This window comes from Schistocerca serialis, chromosome 2 (assembly GCF_023864345.2).
Source record: "Schistocerca serialis cubense isolate TAMUIC-IGC-003099 chromosome 2, iqSchSeri2.2, whole genome shotgun sequence".
NCBI lineage: Eukaryota > Metazoa > Arthropoda > Insecta > Orthoptera > Acrididae > Schistocerca > Schistocerca serialis.
The window spans coordinates 566310924-566326788 of NC_064639.1; the positions used below are offsets into that span (position 1 = coordinate 566310924).

Consider the following 15865-nt stretch of genomic DNA (forward strand, 5'->3'; position numbering starts at 1 on the left):
CCAGAATCAATGTCTATGATAAAGAATGGAAACATGCGTGAATCTACAGTGACAATGTAATATGTAATTATCGAGTATTTCTGAACGTGGTACAATTTTTAACATGTTCAATAATTTCCGAAAATTTTATTGCTATTATTATTTTAATTTTTCAAACTTCTCCAATAAATTTCACTGTTTCTTAGCAGCAAATTGTGTGAATAAACTATGTATTCTATCGCAAATAATTTGTTAGAATGTAGTGAATCAGGTAGTTGAATAACTTTAGTAGCACATCACTGCTAAGAGAACTGAATGAAAGCTTACAGACTTTATACGCACACTAACAACATTTGTAATGTAAACCATTTCATATGTTGTCATAATTTTCACAACACAACACCTATGTAATGAATGCTTTGTTTCTATTGAATGTTTTCAAGCATATGTCCTAACTAATCATATTGCATCCTTCATGCAGGCAAAGGTGCAATCCTCGCTCTCCCATTTTATAACTGAGTAATTCTGTTTAATTATGTTTCATGACCGCCATCAATCAAGAGCCTGAAGGAAATGTTCTGAGCATTGCAGGCCCTTTGCCCCCCTAGTAAGACAATGTTTCGACTGGGTATCCACAATCACTGCCATTCCGCACTTGTTAATACGTTTTGTACATTAGATCTGCTATTATTACATCATGACAGCTTCAATACCGTATTAATTTCAGTTACTTTTGGCTCCCTCATGTTTGTGTGGAGCTTCACATCCTTTGAAGATTTATCTGGTAATACAAAGTGAAGAACCAACCACATCAATTTTAATGATTTTGTGTGTACAATTTACTCATATTGATTACTGTTTTAACTTCATTAATTCTGGTTGTTTATGGGCATGTACATTGGTAATGCATGTAACTCCCAACAAATTGTAAAATAATTTGTCACCACAGACGCGATCTTGCTCGATTCTAGTTCAGTATTAATACATGAAAGAATTTGCTGCCTTAGTTGATTACTTGAAAACGAGCTGTTTCCTCTGCCTGTGCTTGCATATCAGTAGTTTTGTTAGGATGAGTGATGGTGAGTAAGCTACTGTACATGAAATAACCTTAGCTGCCCTCACGTGTCTGCTTGTTTGGGTAAGTTTAGCTCAGGATGTGTACCATACACGCCGCACACCCTCCCCCTCCCTCCATCACATCCCCTACACCAGTTCACAACAAGGCTGCACGCACACATCGTTGTTGCTGAGCGGTGCAGGCGTGTTCCATCCGTTGTTTCATCATTTTAGGTGCAGGCTTTTTTTATTTTCTAAAATATCCTGTGTTCTTCCTCGAGATTAAAGCTGTCTCTATATCACATTTTATGGTTCAGCAGTTTAGTCGTGAAACCATAACTCAGATACTTTCGCGCATATTATGGTACAGCACGGATTAAAAACATTGAGGATTGTGCAAGCATTGGGTACGTTACATTGAATCGTATTTCGTAAAACATACCAAGCAAAAAATGCATTTTCTCAAGTACGATAAAGTTCACAAGTCAAAGATTAAACAGCATTCTCAAAGAGCAAATATTTTCTCCTAATTCACTTAATATTCCTCAAATCAATAAATTTCTTAAATTACACACTTTTTTATAGTATCCTGCGTTCTTCCATAGCGTTCAAGCTATCTCTGTACCAAATATAATCAAAATCGAATCAGCTCTTAAGTCGTGGAAAAGTAACAGACACACACCCTTTCGCATTTACAGAACCTTAAATTACGATATTTTTTCTGTATGTAGCCGCAGTCCACACTCAAGTTACCTGTGAAAACCCCACTAAAATTCGTCTTTAAAATAGAGAGACAGCCACAACAGTTTTACAGCATCATTATTAGTATAGTTACAGATATTAAATTACGATATTTTTTATTGACCCGATTTGACAGATCATAGCCTATATGTTGTCGCAGTCTACGCTCAAGTTACCTGTGAAAACCCCACTAAAATTCGTCTTTAAAATAGAGAGACAGCCATAACTTTTTTTACAGCATCATTATTAGTATAGATACAGATATAGAAGATGACGTATTTTGGACGTATGGTTTTGCTGAACACGATATCAACAAAAATGTATAACATTCCTTTGTTGACAGGCGCTGCCCCAGTATGCGACGCTACAGCGCAATCTTACACCAATGGTGAAGACAAAGCCACTTGTGCGTAAGTATTTCTATAATGTACGAATACCAAAGAAAAATTATGTTTCACAGCAGTATTTAATTCACTCTTACTTAATCCTCGAATCCGTGACATTTTATAACTGGTTGCTTACTTATTGGCGACCTTTAAATCCGCGTATCATAGAATACGTATTTCTCGTAGCAGCAGAATCATACGGCGCAAATTGGGTGTCATTGCTTAACGCCATATTGTGCCTATCACTATTTAGCTGTTGTACATCTATCTGTTCTGAAATGATACGATGTTATAAATCATATTTGTTGAAACTAACATAAATTTTAAAATTATCTGCACATACATTAGTTCAGTACATAAAATCTCCTTTAAGTCTTTTCTGCCTGGTCATTCTAGCAAACGTTCTTTGCATACGTGTTATTCATGTCCAAGGTCTTATACAAAGTACCCATGAAATAACTGTAGAAACTTCGCACGCTGCTACCTGCCTCCCTACATTATCGATCAGTTGTTATTTCCGCCAGGTCCTCTGAGCGGAAAACACAGTGTGTCATGCCTCTGCGGCACATGTGTAGTATCCTGGTGCCTATAGTACTATAAGTAAAAGCTGGGGGCTCTATCCTCACAACTAGAGACATGTGCTATGATGACATGCCCTTGATAGAAACAAAAGTACAACAGTGAACTCAATGTGGAGCAAGGATTTTCTGCGACATATGTAAGAAGAAACTGACAAAAAACAAACAAACTCTGGACAACGCTAACAAAATGATAATATAAGAAGTGTGGGGAATGGATAAGTCGTACTATTGTTTTGCTAAGTACTTGACGCTGCGGTATGACGTGGTAAGCGCGTTCGGTCATTGAGAACGGAAAAAAATTCATCTCCTTCAAGAACTACATCGTAAGATCCCTCCGAGACGATTGATCTCTTGTCCACCATCAAGTGAAAACTCTGTGCTTATTTGGCTGTTATGTTAAATGTTTCTTTTAGTTACCGATTAATACAGGTGGCATCTTCGTCAACTCGGAATGCGCCCTTCTTACATAACATACTGATAGCCATGTATGGAGGCAAATGCAGTGTTTCTTGACTTCAGAAATCCTTCTTTCTCATTATTACACAAACAGTTAATAACGAAATTGCGATTGTATAGGATATAAAGTGAAACTCGTATCTTGTTTGAGAATTTGTTGGTCTAAGGCGCGGCAGTCATGGACTGTGCGGCTGGTCACGGCGGAGGTTCGAGTCCTCCCTCGGGCATGGGTGTGTGTGTTTGTCCTTAGGATAATTCAGGTTAAGTAGTGTGTAAGCATTGGGACTGATGACCTAAGCATTTAAGTCCCATAAGATTTCACACACATTTGAACATTTTTTGAGAATTTGTTAATATGGAGGGCACATCATGTTACCTTAACAGGACAGTCATCTATAGACCTAGAACTCCAAGCATGCCGCAGGGAAGTGCTTGGAAACCATTACTGTTAATATTGTTATATTAATTACCTGGCAGTCAAATTTAATAGTTATCTCAGATTTATGTAGATGATATACTACCTTTAATGAAGTACAGTGTGTAAAATGCCACACAAAATCATGTCAGATATTAATAAGACTTCAAAGCTGTGCTAAAATCGGAACCTTAAATGTTCAGAACGTTGAAATTGGGAATTTTACAAAATGGGAACAGGTAGTATAAATATTGGGTCCGGCAAAAAGACCTCCTGTTTTTGCAGAGGCCACTGTGTGAGTTTTCATGGGGTTACTGATGTGGACGAGGTATCGATCAGTAGCGTACATGCCATTTTCAGCAGGCGCCTTCTCTCTTCTTGAGGAGAAATCGCCTGCCCCCTACGTCACCTGATTTATTACTTTCTGATTCTTTTTTTCCTTTGTGGACACTTGGAGGCTGAAGTGCACAAACATATACCCACAACTCTGCAAGCACGGAAGGAGGCAATCACCCAGGAAGTAGCTGCCATTACACAGGAAATGACACGAAAATGGACAGCTCCTTAAGGCTTCCTTAATGTGTCAGCAATGGAAGACGACACTAACTTAAAATGGCATAGTATTTGTTGTTCACAAATAAAACTCCGTATCTTTCTATCTTTGTTTGTATCCACATTTGAAATACGGGAGGACTTTTTACCAGATCCTGTGCAATATCAATGACTCATGACCGGAACCAATAAACTCATACAAATATATGGGCGTAACAGTTTGCGAGTTGTTAAAAAAAATCATCGTATAGGCTCAGTTGTAAATAAAACAGGTGTTAGACTTCAGTTCATTGATAGAATATAGGGAAACTGCAGTTAGCCTTCGAAGTATATTACTTACAGAACACTCGTAATGCAACCGATTCTGCGATATAACTCATGTGTGTCGGACCAATATCACATAGGATTGAGAAGGAGTATATGCCACTTGGAATGCTCTGCGGGTCCTATTTCCACAAAGCAACAGGAAGTTGTGTACAACTGGAACTAAGTATTCGCCTCAAGATATGTAAGGCAGTTCAAGTACGTACAATAACTGCTTAAATTGAATGTCATATAAGAAAGAAAAACACCCAAAACCCTTACAGACTGGTCCTTCATTTGTTGAACATCTCCACTAATCTCGCAACAGATGACTTACTGGCAGTTTTTGATCTTTACCACTAGGGCAGCTCAGGGTTAAGGAAGTTATGTACTTCTGGCTGGCCCTGTCGCAGAATTATATGTCTATGACCTACGCTAGTGAACTGCGACACCGCCACTTCTCTAGGACCGGAGTTCTAGGCAACCCATAGTAGCCCCTAACTATTCCGCATCCACATGCGTCAGCCATTAGAATGGATGACGGGCGAGCTAGCACCATCATCAGCAGCCCCTCTGAGATTAACCAGTGGGATTTAACGGATCCGCGAGCCCAGTCCCACAGCTTGCTCTTGGTGGGAGACTCGCATTGTTCGCAAAGCTATCATTCATTCTGCTGGTTCTGCCATAGATGCCACGTTGTTACTACATATCGACGGTTTCTGGTTGTCTTCTGAGCAGGAATTAATTATTGCGTCGATTAATCAGCACTTGCACGCACAACACTTGGACATTCTCTTAATGTGTCTCTACAGTGAGGTGACTCATTCGGTACCTCCTAATATCGTGTTGCCCAGCGTAGTGAAGCAACAAGTCGTTGTAAGTCCAATGAATAAATATTGAGCTATACTGCCTCCATAGCCATTCATAACTGCGAAAGAGTTGACAGTGCAGGCTTTTGTCCACGTACTGATCTCTCTATTATGCTATAAATATTCTATGGGGTTCATGTCGGGAATTCTAAGTGGCCAAATCATTCGCCCGAGTTGTCCAGAAAGTTCTTCACAACAGCCGCGAACAACTGTGGCCCGGTGACGTAGGGCATTGTCATCCATGAAAATTCCATCGTTCTTTGGGAACGTGAAGTATATGTATGGCTGCAAGTGGTCTCCAAGTAGGGAAATATAACCATTTATAGTCAATGATAGATTGAGTTGCGGCAGAGGACGCAGTCCACTCCATGCAAACACAGCCTATACTACTGTGGAACCACCATCGCTTCCACTCTGCCTTATTGACAACCTGTGTCCATGGTTTCGTCCAGTCTCTACCATACTCGAACCGCACCAACCTATATGATGACGAGCCCAGGAGAGGCGCTGCAGGCGATGTCACACTGTTGGAGAAGGCTCTAGAATTGGTCGACTGCTGCCATAACCCAATAACGCCATATTTCGCCGCACTGCCCTAACAAACACGTTCGTCGTACGTCCCACATTGATTTCTGCGCTTATTTCACACATTGTTGCTTGTCTGCTAGCACTGACCGCTCTATGCAAACGCTACTGTTCTCGGTCCTTAAGTGAAGGCCGTCAGCCACTGCGCTGTCCATGGTGAGAGCCAATGCCTGAAGTTTGGTATTCTCGTCACACTTTAACACTGTGGATCTCGGAATATTTACTTCCCTGACGATTTCAGGATTGGAACGTCCGGTGCGTCTAGCTGCAACTAACATTCCGCTTTCGAAATTTGTTACTTGTGTCATGCGGCCATAATCACGTCGGAAGCCTTTTCACATGAATCGCTTGAGTGTAAATGACATCTCCCCCAATACCTTCCGCACGCTGTACTACCGCCATCTGTATATATGTGCACATCGCTGTCGCATGACTTGTATCACCTCGCTGCACTTCCTAATGGCCGAGCGGTTGTAAGCGCTTCAATGCAGAACCGCGCTGCTGCTACGGTCGTAGGTTCGAATCCTGCCTCTGGCATGGATGTGTGTGTTGTCCTTAGGTTAGTTAGGTTTAAGTAGTTCTAAGTCTAGGGGACTGATGACCTCAGATGTTAAGTCCCATAGTGCTTGGAGCCATTTGAATTTTTGCACTACCTAAATATTACCTAAGTTCCCTCCAGGATACTTTAATCGCTACTTAATTCACCAGGTTCCATTTGTGTTTTTCTCTAACAAGGTCACTTAATGTACGAATGCCTGTTAGTTGTGTCGTGGCCGCTACGGTCGCAGGTTCGAATCTGCCTCGGGCATGGATGTGTGTGATGTCCTTAGGTTAGTTAGGTTTAAGTAGTTCTAAGTCTAGGGGACTGAAGACCTCAGATGTTAAGTCCCATAGTGCTTGGAGCCATTTGAATTTTTGCACTACCTAAATATTACCTAAGTTCCCTCCAGGATACTTTAATCGCTACTTAATTCACCAGGTTCCATTTGTGTTTTTCTCTAACAATGTCACTTAATGTACGAATGCCTGTTAGTTGTGTCGTGGCCGCTACGGTCGCAGGTTCGAATCCTGCCTCGGGCATGGATGTGTGTGATGTCCTTAGGGTAGTTAGGTTTAAGTAGTTCTAAGTTATAGGGGACAGATGACCTTAGAAGTTAAGTCCCATAGTGCTGAGAGCCATTTGAACCATTTGTTATTTGTGTCGGATAGAGAATCATGTCTGTATTGGATTTGTGTGACGAATAAAAGCACATCTGCAGTTGCATGGTTGCCTTATTTCAAATGCACGACAGGTTTCGTAACGTTAGTTACATCATCAGGTGAAGTCCTGAATATAAAGAAACCGTGAAATAATCCGGGAAGTGACAACCTCGGATAAAAAGAACGTCGGATGTTTACCAAAAGCGGCTGAATACAAGTAATACAAAATATGGCAATGACAATATTTATAATTACAACATGATGCTGGAGGATATTTTAAATTTTACTGTATTTTAAAAATTATGGCGTACGCCACTATAAATTAATTTAAAAGGCGGGTCAATAGACGGAACTTAAAAAAAGATTATGTATGAGTTACGAGCATCCATTCCTCTATTTCTGAAAATACATCATATAATCTGGGACGTGTTGTGGTACTGTCCCACTCTCTTTGCCGCTCATGCACTTTACCTAATTTTAGCACTAGCTGGTTGTTATTTATCGTCCAGTAATATCTCCCGCCTTGGAAAGATTCCCCTCGCGAAGCCAATAAATAGGACATTTGTAACCGACAGTAATGTCTGTTGTGCTGACGCCTATAATGCGTTCACCTTGATTGAACCGATGCAAACATTACAATATGTATTCTTCCGAGTTTGCTGGCACCTCATTAGATTTCATTTCACGTGGAGGGGAAGCCAAGCTGTCTGCAGTCAGACACGATAATAAGGATATGTACGTTTTATGCTGTAAATTATGCGCACATCGACTCAGCGATAATAGGGGACGAAAGTTTAGCCTGTACATTTATCTTCTACAGCACTGGCTAGCCAGTTGGTCCCACAAACCTAATGTGATGCGAACAGTTGCAGACTGAAAACATAACATGACCTCGTTTTGAAGTGGCATAGTACTGTAATTAAAAACAAGAGTGATGAAAATTGCTAATCTAAACTACGAGCATTCTTTCTGAGTGAGCTGTAACGTAAAAGCAAATCGCAGGGATTTCACAGAAACGTTGAATATTGAAGCCGCAGACGGTATTATTTATGATCGGTCGTATACATTTCAGTGCTGGAACGGACATCTGCTACGTTGATAACGAGGCGAGCAACAACAAAATCCTCAAAGCCACCCAAGTGCCACATTTTCTCCTGGTCTTTTATGATATATCGTTCTAGTTTCCACCAGAAACACGGAAAATATTTTTCGTGGCATCAAGCACACCGTACAAACGCTGCTTTTTTACAGTTTCTGTCGTACAACTGCAGTTTAAGCCAGATAGAATGGATCTGAAACCTAATTAAGGGATTTGTTGCGAGAAATAACAATGCATTTAAGCTGCCAGGCGTACTAGAACTAATGGCTCATGTGAGACCACATTTGTGATATAAAACAATGAAGGTAGTCTAGATAAAGAGTATATTTACGTTTTTCGCAAAAATTTAATTGTTAACAATTCTTTATAAAATGTCGATGGTTAAGAAATTACATTTGCAATGAAAGCTGGAATTTTGCGTGTGATAGGTAATTAGAAAGAAGAAGACTTGCATTACTTATAAAAAATGATGATTAGATATGTTGTAGGTAGTATACATTTGATGCATTTTATATTTAAAAGATGTAGATATTCGAACTAAACAAAAAAGAAAGAAAAAGAAAAGGAGACTCCACCGCTACTGGAACCAAAGGTCTACACAATATCCAGTTACCGTTGTCCCGCGCCACCGATTAAACCAAACATCTCACTTATCTCAAGCCCTTAATGTCAGTAAATACAAGTTCTCCAGAAACTTAATAGCTGATTTTTTTTCTGTAATGTTGTGAAAAATGGGGAGAACAACTAGTTTCTCGCTAGCGAGCGGGAAGCGGCGTCAGCCATTTCCACAGTACGTGTTAACAGCTCGACAATCAGAGTCCAAGTGGCGTTTAGGTGCAGGCGACCGTAGAAGTTTTCTTAAATAAAAGCTACATAGCGAAAGGATGATTAACAAAAACATCGATGGCTGGTAACTAGAACACTAATGATATGTAATATATACTGTAGTGGTAAGTTGCAAATTATTGTTCCATATCCGGCGGCACTGAATGTTAGTGTCGCACAAAGAGCTTCAAGATTGCAGCAAGGAAGTGGAATCCAGAGGGAAAGGACGTGGATACTCGTTGGAGTGTCAACAACGCAGTTGAAAGCAAGGGAACTGCTCCAAATAAGCGTATGGTTAGAGTTTAAAGAAATCTGTCTACGCAAAGAATATGCATCATCAGTATCAACGGGTGTTAGAGATTATATGCATTGCTTAGGTGCTTTAGCATTTTCGTGCACTGAGAAAATATGCGCAACATTTCACTGTACACGTTTGCTCTATGAACGTGGCAAACTATTTTTGTAAGCCTTGAGTGCCAGTGGCCTAAGCGTTATCGTGTTTTCAGAATGATGGAAAGTACCATCCAATGATGAAGAAGACAGTATTCGTCAGATTGTCAATGAATTCGTGTTAGAGGATTTGAGAATGAGGGAAGTACAAGAAGAAAAGCAAGACGGGGTTGTAAAACATTGGGATTCCGATTACAGTCATGAGGATCCCTATTTTTCCCCAAATGAGGAAGAAGACGATGAAGATGAAAATCCATTACATAGAATATAAGAGACGGAAAATGAGAACAAAATAAAGGAAGAGAGACTCTTCTGCAGGTACCAATAAAAAAGGAATAAGTAGCTTTTAATTTTGCTACATTTTATAATGAATAACGAACTGTCTCTATTTCTGTTTTACAGACTGAGAATAAAGTATTCATTGGAAAAACAGATTAACGCTGGAAATTACAACCAATTAGGCACGGTGGGAAAACATCAAACAAAAATGTACCGCACATAAGTCCTGGACCCACGAAAAACATTGATCCTAAAGTCGGTAACAGTGAATTACACTGCGTGAAAAAATGACAGAAGCTCAAACTTCATGTGTTGAGAGGGTTTGTGATGTTGTTGGAGCGATTTATAAAGAACTTGTCAGTATGGCCCGTGTATCAGTGTGACGTTGCACCCCCTCTCGCCTGCATGCAAGCAGTGAGTCTGTTGGGAAGGTTGTCATAAAGCCATTGCATCGTCTCCGAGAGACAAGCTGGTCCGCACATCCACGCAAATACCACAAATGTCCTGTCAGGGGCAGATCCGGGGGTCCTGCTGGCCAAGGTAGTACGTCAACATCAGGCAGACAGTTCACAGTGACACATGACATATTTAAACGAGCATTGTCTTGTTGAAAGCTGGCACCAAGCAACTGTCGCCTGAGAGATAACCCATGACGACGAAGTGGTGTGGCCGGAGTGGCCGAGCGGTTCTAGGTGCTACAGTCTTGAACCGCGCGACCACTACGCTCGCAGGTTCTGCCTCGGGCATGGATGTGTGTGATGTCCTTAGGTTAGTTAGGTTTAAGTAGTTCTAAGTTCTAGGGGACTGATGACCTCAGAATTTAAGTCCCATAGTGCTCAGAGCCATTTGAACCATTTTGAACGATGTGGTGTTCCTGGGCATGGTTCCCCTCCAGACGCAAATGACTATGTTGTGGTCATCGCTGGTCACTGACACAGAATGTTGGAGGGGGTCTATTACCTGTGCTCGGATGTCAGACGCTGATATGAATGCGTTACAATCAGCTCGGTTCACAAGTTGGTCCTAGCTTGAGATGGTCAGAAGTCGTCGACCAGAGGATTGAAGACAAGTATGCCTACCCCTAAATTTCCTTTGCAGGCCAATTTCGGGTCACTGTCATACCTCAATGCCCCACAAATTTAGACATTACACGATTAGACCAGCCGGCCAAATGGAGACCAACAATGAGGACCCTTTCAAACTATTTCAGCTGTTCATAACGGTGTCTCATGCGAGTATACAGCATCTCAGTGTTCTTCTTAGTGATCACTCAGCATCTGATGCTGATCCCGATTCTTGTATACCCTACCAACAATACCAAACACGAAGAACACTAATTCACTTTGGTGGCCATTCCACTTGTCATTTACATACATGCCGATAGTTTCTATGTGTATGAAGCTATATTGTCATCCCAGCACCTCTTCGTGATATTTCATTTTTTAAGTTGGGCAGTGTACATTTTGTGTGACTTGTGCAAGTTTTATCTGATTATATAGATAGAACCAGAACAAAAACTTGTCATATTCCCAAACCCCTCCTTCAGTGTGTAACTAAACTGCCAACCCATGACCAGTTTCCGCCTGTTTCAGCTGGACACCCAAAGGCTGAAAAGGCAGCTGGCCGCATTGTAAATGGCGCCCCAGCCTCACTCGGCCAGTTCCCACACCAGGCGTCCTTGATCATTGACTACGGCGCCATGTGTGGTGGGTCGCTGATCTCCGCCTCTGTCGTCCTAACAGCAGGGCACTGCGCCTCCGGGTGAGTAAAAACAATGTACCAAGGCCAAGATCCAGAAAGTGGTCTCATGCTTATTCGAAAAAAGACTACGTTTATTTGCTGTTGTAAGACTTAAAGTCGAATTGCACTGACGAAATATTCCTGTGTTATTATCTAAAAAACAATACTGCCTTGAAGCAATGTTTCGACAAGCTTCCTACTTATCAACTTCAGGACAGGGACTGGTATCCTGTATGAAGTCATCTTCAATATACTATTAATTGCACTCTTCCTGCCTTGAGGGACCGGCAGTTGTCCTCATCTGACACAGCGCAACACGATCTACCGTATTATCCTACTTATCATTTATCCGTCTTCTGCGTTCTATCTTCTCTCTCTCTTCTATCATCTACCTATCGACATACAAAATGAAGTGCTTAGTCGCTGTTCTATCAGGATCTACTGTAGGGGAGGGGGGATATTGATATGGTTTTCACTGATAGATAGACTGACTTATGAGGAAGGAATGCGTATCTAATTTTTAAATATTTCATTCAACTACGACGAATTAAATACCGCCGCTGCTGTGAAAAGCATGTTGAATGTCATTGACATCTAGTGGTGAATGGAAGAACTCTTTGGAAGCACAGTTCTGCAAAGTGCGAAGCACTGCACTCAAACAGAGTGCATGCGTTCCCCTCTCTTTGATGTACCACCATGCGGAGAGATTAGCGCAGAATGCTTAGTGTGGATGTGAATTAACGCAATAAGAGAAAGAAAAAGAGATGTAAGTCTCTGACGATCTCTCTCTCTCTCATAAACATTTCAAACGAACCATGATGTTCTCCCTTCATTTCCCTGAGAAATCACTCCAAACGCCATTAACTACGGAACAGACAACATTCAGGCCTCGTGAGAACTTCCCTGGCGTGCACTGCTTAAATGGTCAAAGTTGTTCTCTGATTTTTATTCATAGTCATGCGCGGTGGCGGCATTACCGCTAACCCCGACAACTCGTCCATCGTAAATAACCGTATGAAGCCGGAATGTGTCGCTAGTTCACTTATAAAAACATATCGTTTTCGACACCGTATAAGAACGTGCGAGAAACTGTACCAAATTCCTAGAACTCTCCACTGAAATCAGCACATTACTATTCTGAACAAGCTTCTGGTAGATGTTTTACTCCACTGCTGAAGTCGAGGAATGTTGTGCGCTACACACATCCCTGAACGAGAAAGTACCTCAAACGGAGAGAGTAGACAGCAATTTGGCAGGAGTAAGGGTCTGGTCTTTATCCTTAAGTCATTACATGTGAATTCTGGAACTAAATCGTTCCTTGACAATGCCATTACACATTTACTGTCTCATCAAAGCTTGTGTTCAGACTCTGACGACATCGCCATAGACGAGATGTGTAGTCTACCTACTTCGTATTTGTTTCTATGTATCTCGCTTATTGGGAGGGGTGGAACTTGAGGTAACGTATATAACGTTTATTTCCAAATTATCACACCACAGAGTAATTCTGGAGCTGTAGGACTTTGCTAAATTAAAGCGTCGTGCTACCCATCCTGATGTACAGGTCGCGTACCTGAGAGAAACAGCCTATCTATTGAACTACCGAACTATAACTCCTGCTCGATACCTCCGGAAAAAAAGGCTATCTAGAGGGGTAAATGAACCGTGTTTTTCCGAATAATAGCAGAATTAAAATTACGGTGCCGTCCATTAAAACCGACTAGGCGTTGCAGTGTTAGTTGTAGATAGACCAGACACTTTGCATTATCATGCGGCACTGGGTGCAACGTACAAAAAGAGTTCCTTTAAATGAAATTTGCAGAACAGAGAAACAATGACGGACACACCTGATGAAAACTTTGAGCAGGTCATAGTGCAGTACAGTGCCAAAGGGATCTGAGAGTCTGTGATCAAAGAGGCGGTGGAAATAACGACGGATAATCACGAATTTAGTATTGGAGGGCAGCGTAGAGGGTAAAAATTTTAGAGGCAGACCAAGACATGAATACACTAAGCAGATTCAGAAGGATGTAGGTTGCAGTAGGTACTGGGAGATGAAGAAGTTTTCACAGGATAGAGTAGCATGGAGAGCTGCATCAAACCAGTCTCAGGACTGAAGACCACAACAACTAGAATGCTCTTGTCAAGCGAGACAACAGTTTTCATCCAGGTTTCCCACAGTCATTCGGCAAGAACTGCCTCGACAGAGCGGCGATGGCAGCAGGCTTCTTGGACTACCAGCCCACAGCTCTACATCCAGTCCCCTACTATCTCATACTCGAAAACCTGTCGGAAGTTTCATTATTTTCTATCCTTCCCGGTGTTGCTATTCTAGTTGCCACTATTTATATATGGATACATAGCATTTCAGTGTCATTGGATTAGGACTGGGGGTTGTGCATTCGTGAGTTCAGCTTAACAAATATACATAAAATTTCTTGCAATAGGTCAAGAACAGTTAAACAGAACTTGGTTTTTACTCCAATTTAGTTCTACAAGCAGAGCTCAAACAAGAAATTAACAATTAAATGATTTCGACACAAACAAACATAAATAAATCTGGAGACACAATAATAATTACAATACACAGCACTATAGTTTTATAGTTTCTGTACTTAACCACATGACACTAAGACAACTTACAGACTTAAGGTTACCCACCTAGCATGCAGTTCAACCTTGGTTCACCAATTCCTGTTACCATCATCGAATAATAGCATTGCTCCTACTCAAATGTCGAACAATGCTTCGATTGGGTTAGATAGAGCAGTAACCAGTCGTGGAATTAAGTTGTTTTAATATGACATTTATAGTCAGAACGCAGATCAGATTTCGACCTATGTCAGGTCATTATCTATGCAGTGCGGAATTGTAGCAGTTGTTCGTGCTCAAGTGAATTCTTACACAGTTGAACACATGGTTGAACTGTGTAAGCATTCACCTGAGCCCGAACAACTGCTACAATTCCGCACTGCATTGATAATGACCTGACACAGGTCGAAATCTGATCTGCGTTGTGACTATAAATGTCATATTAAAACAACTTAATTCCACGACTGATTGCTGCTCTATCTAATCCAATATAACCACAGTCGTTGCGTGCACCCACCTCATGGAGGGCAACCTGATGAATGCTTCGATTACTCCAACTGTCTTCTTTGAGCCCATCTACGCGCCCTTCCTCAAATGCTGACACGTGGATATGATGTTCTCGTGTCTGTGTGCGAGTCGTATTTACGGTCCAATTGAGTACACGGAATGAAATTCACAAAAACTTTATGTCCTGATATCGAAATGTCTCATGTTTACTACCCTTGCCGCCTGTAAGATGAAATTGCGCTTCAGCGATACACATCATCCAAAGTTCACAATTTTACAGATCCACTGATCCATGTGTTTTCCTGTCGGTGGCGATAAGCCACGTCCGTCAGTTCTTACAGTGATTTAAACTACCTCGGACGTGTCCTCCATTATTTCCGTTTACTTGTATGTTCAGTGCTATTTACATCGCGCGTTTTGTGTTTTCCTCCACCCTTGTCTATACGCAGTGTTCAGACTCTGTTCCCCCGATAGATCAGCTCACATATCGAATTTTCATTCCTTCTTCTGAGGGTTCAGGTCACGGGATTAGTAGTCGGCTAGTAAAGTTTGCAACAATTTGTGCCGAGTGTGGCGGTTTTGCGGAGGTGTCACCTCTGTGCTGGTGGAAAAGTGGCGAGGTAGGATATTGTTATGCATGTGACGCTTTTCCTTTTCTTTCTTTTGTAGTTTTAATTGGTGACCATCACGGAGATGGCATTTTTGCAGTGCTAGTAGGAACAGTTGCGCCTCCAGGAACAGCAGCAAAAGGTGCAGCACGAGCAGACGCAAAAACTGCTCAAACAGAATGCGCAGTAACTCTGCTCTCACACTCTGCTCTGAAGGCGGGCCAAGTGCCTAGGGAGAAGCCTCCCCTCCACTCTTCCCCGCCCACTCCACAGAGCCCACAACAGCTCTTGCTTCGCATAAATCGGTTTACGTGTCAGCAGGGCGACGGTGTCAGTCATGACATATTCCTACCAGTAGACTAAATTGTTACAGTGTGCATACCGCCCTCACCGTTTCCTTTGCCATCCTTTCACCCACAGAATAGGGTAATGTGGTGTTGATCCCGCGACACCCACTTCGGACTACATGGAATTGGAGCCAGCTCCTTCCTTTTCCCGCTCGCCTGTGGACTTGTTCTCATCCCCACTGATGCAGACGGACCATCCGTTACTCCAACCTACGCCTTCCCCCGCCGCTCCGTGGCCTTTTTAGGGGTGACAGAATTAGCGTTCCCGCCTGTGGACATAGATGTGGACGCAGAT

At 41.8% G+C, this 15865-nt stretch overlaps 1 protein-coding gene across 1 annotated transcript in view; it reads left to right on the forward strand.

Moving 5' to 3' along the window:
• Positions 1–1048: 1048 nt before the first annotated feature.
• Positions 1049–15865, forward strand: part of LOC126456231 (brachyurin-like) — a 330534-nt gene continuing 315717 nt past the window's right edge. The window contains exons 1-2 of the mRNA XM_050091984.1: positions 1049–1058; positions 11369–11537. Coding sequence (XP_049947941.1) covers positions 1049–1058; positions 11369–11537 — 179 coding nt within the window. The remainder of the gene's footprint in view (positions 1059–11368; positions 11538–15865) is intronic.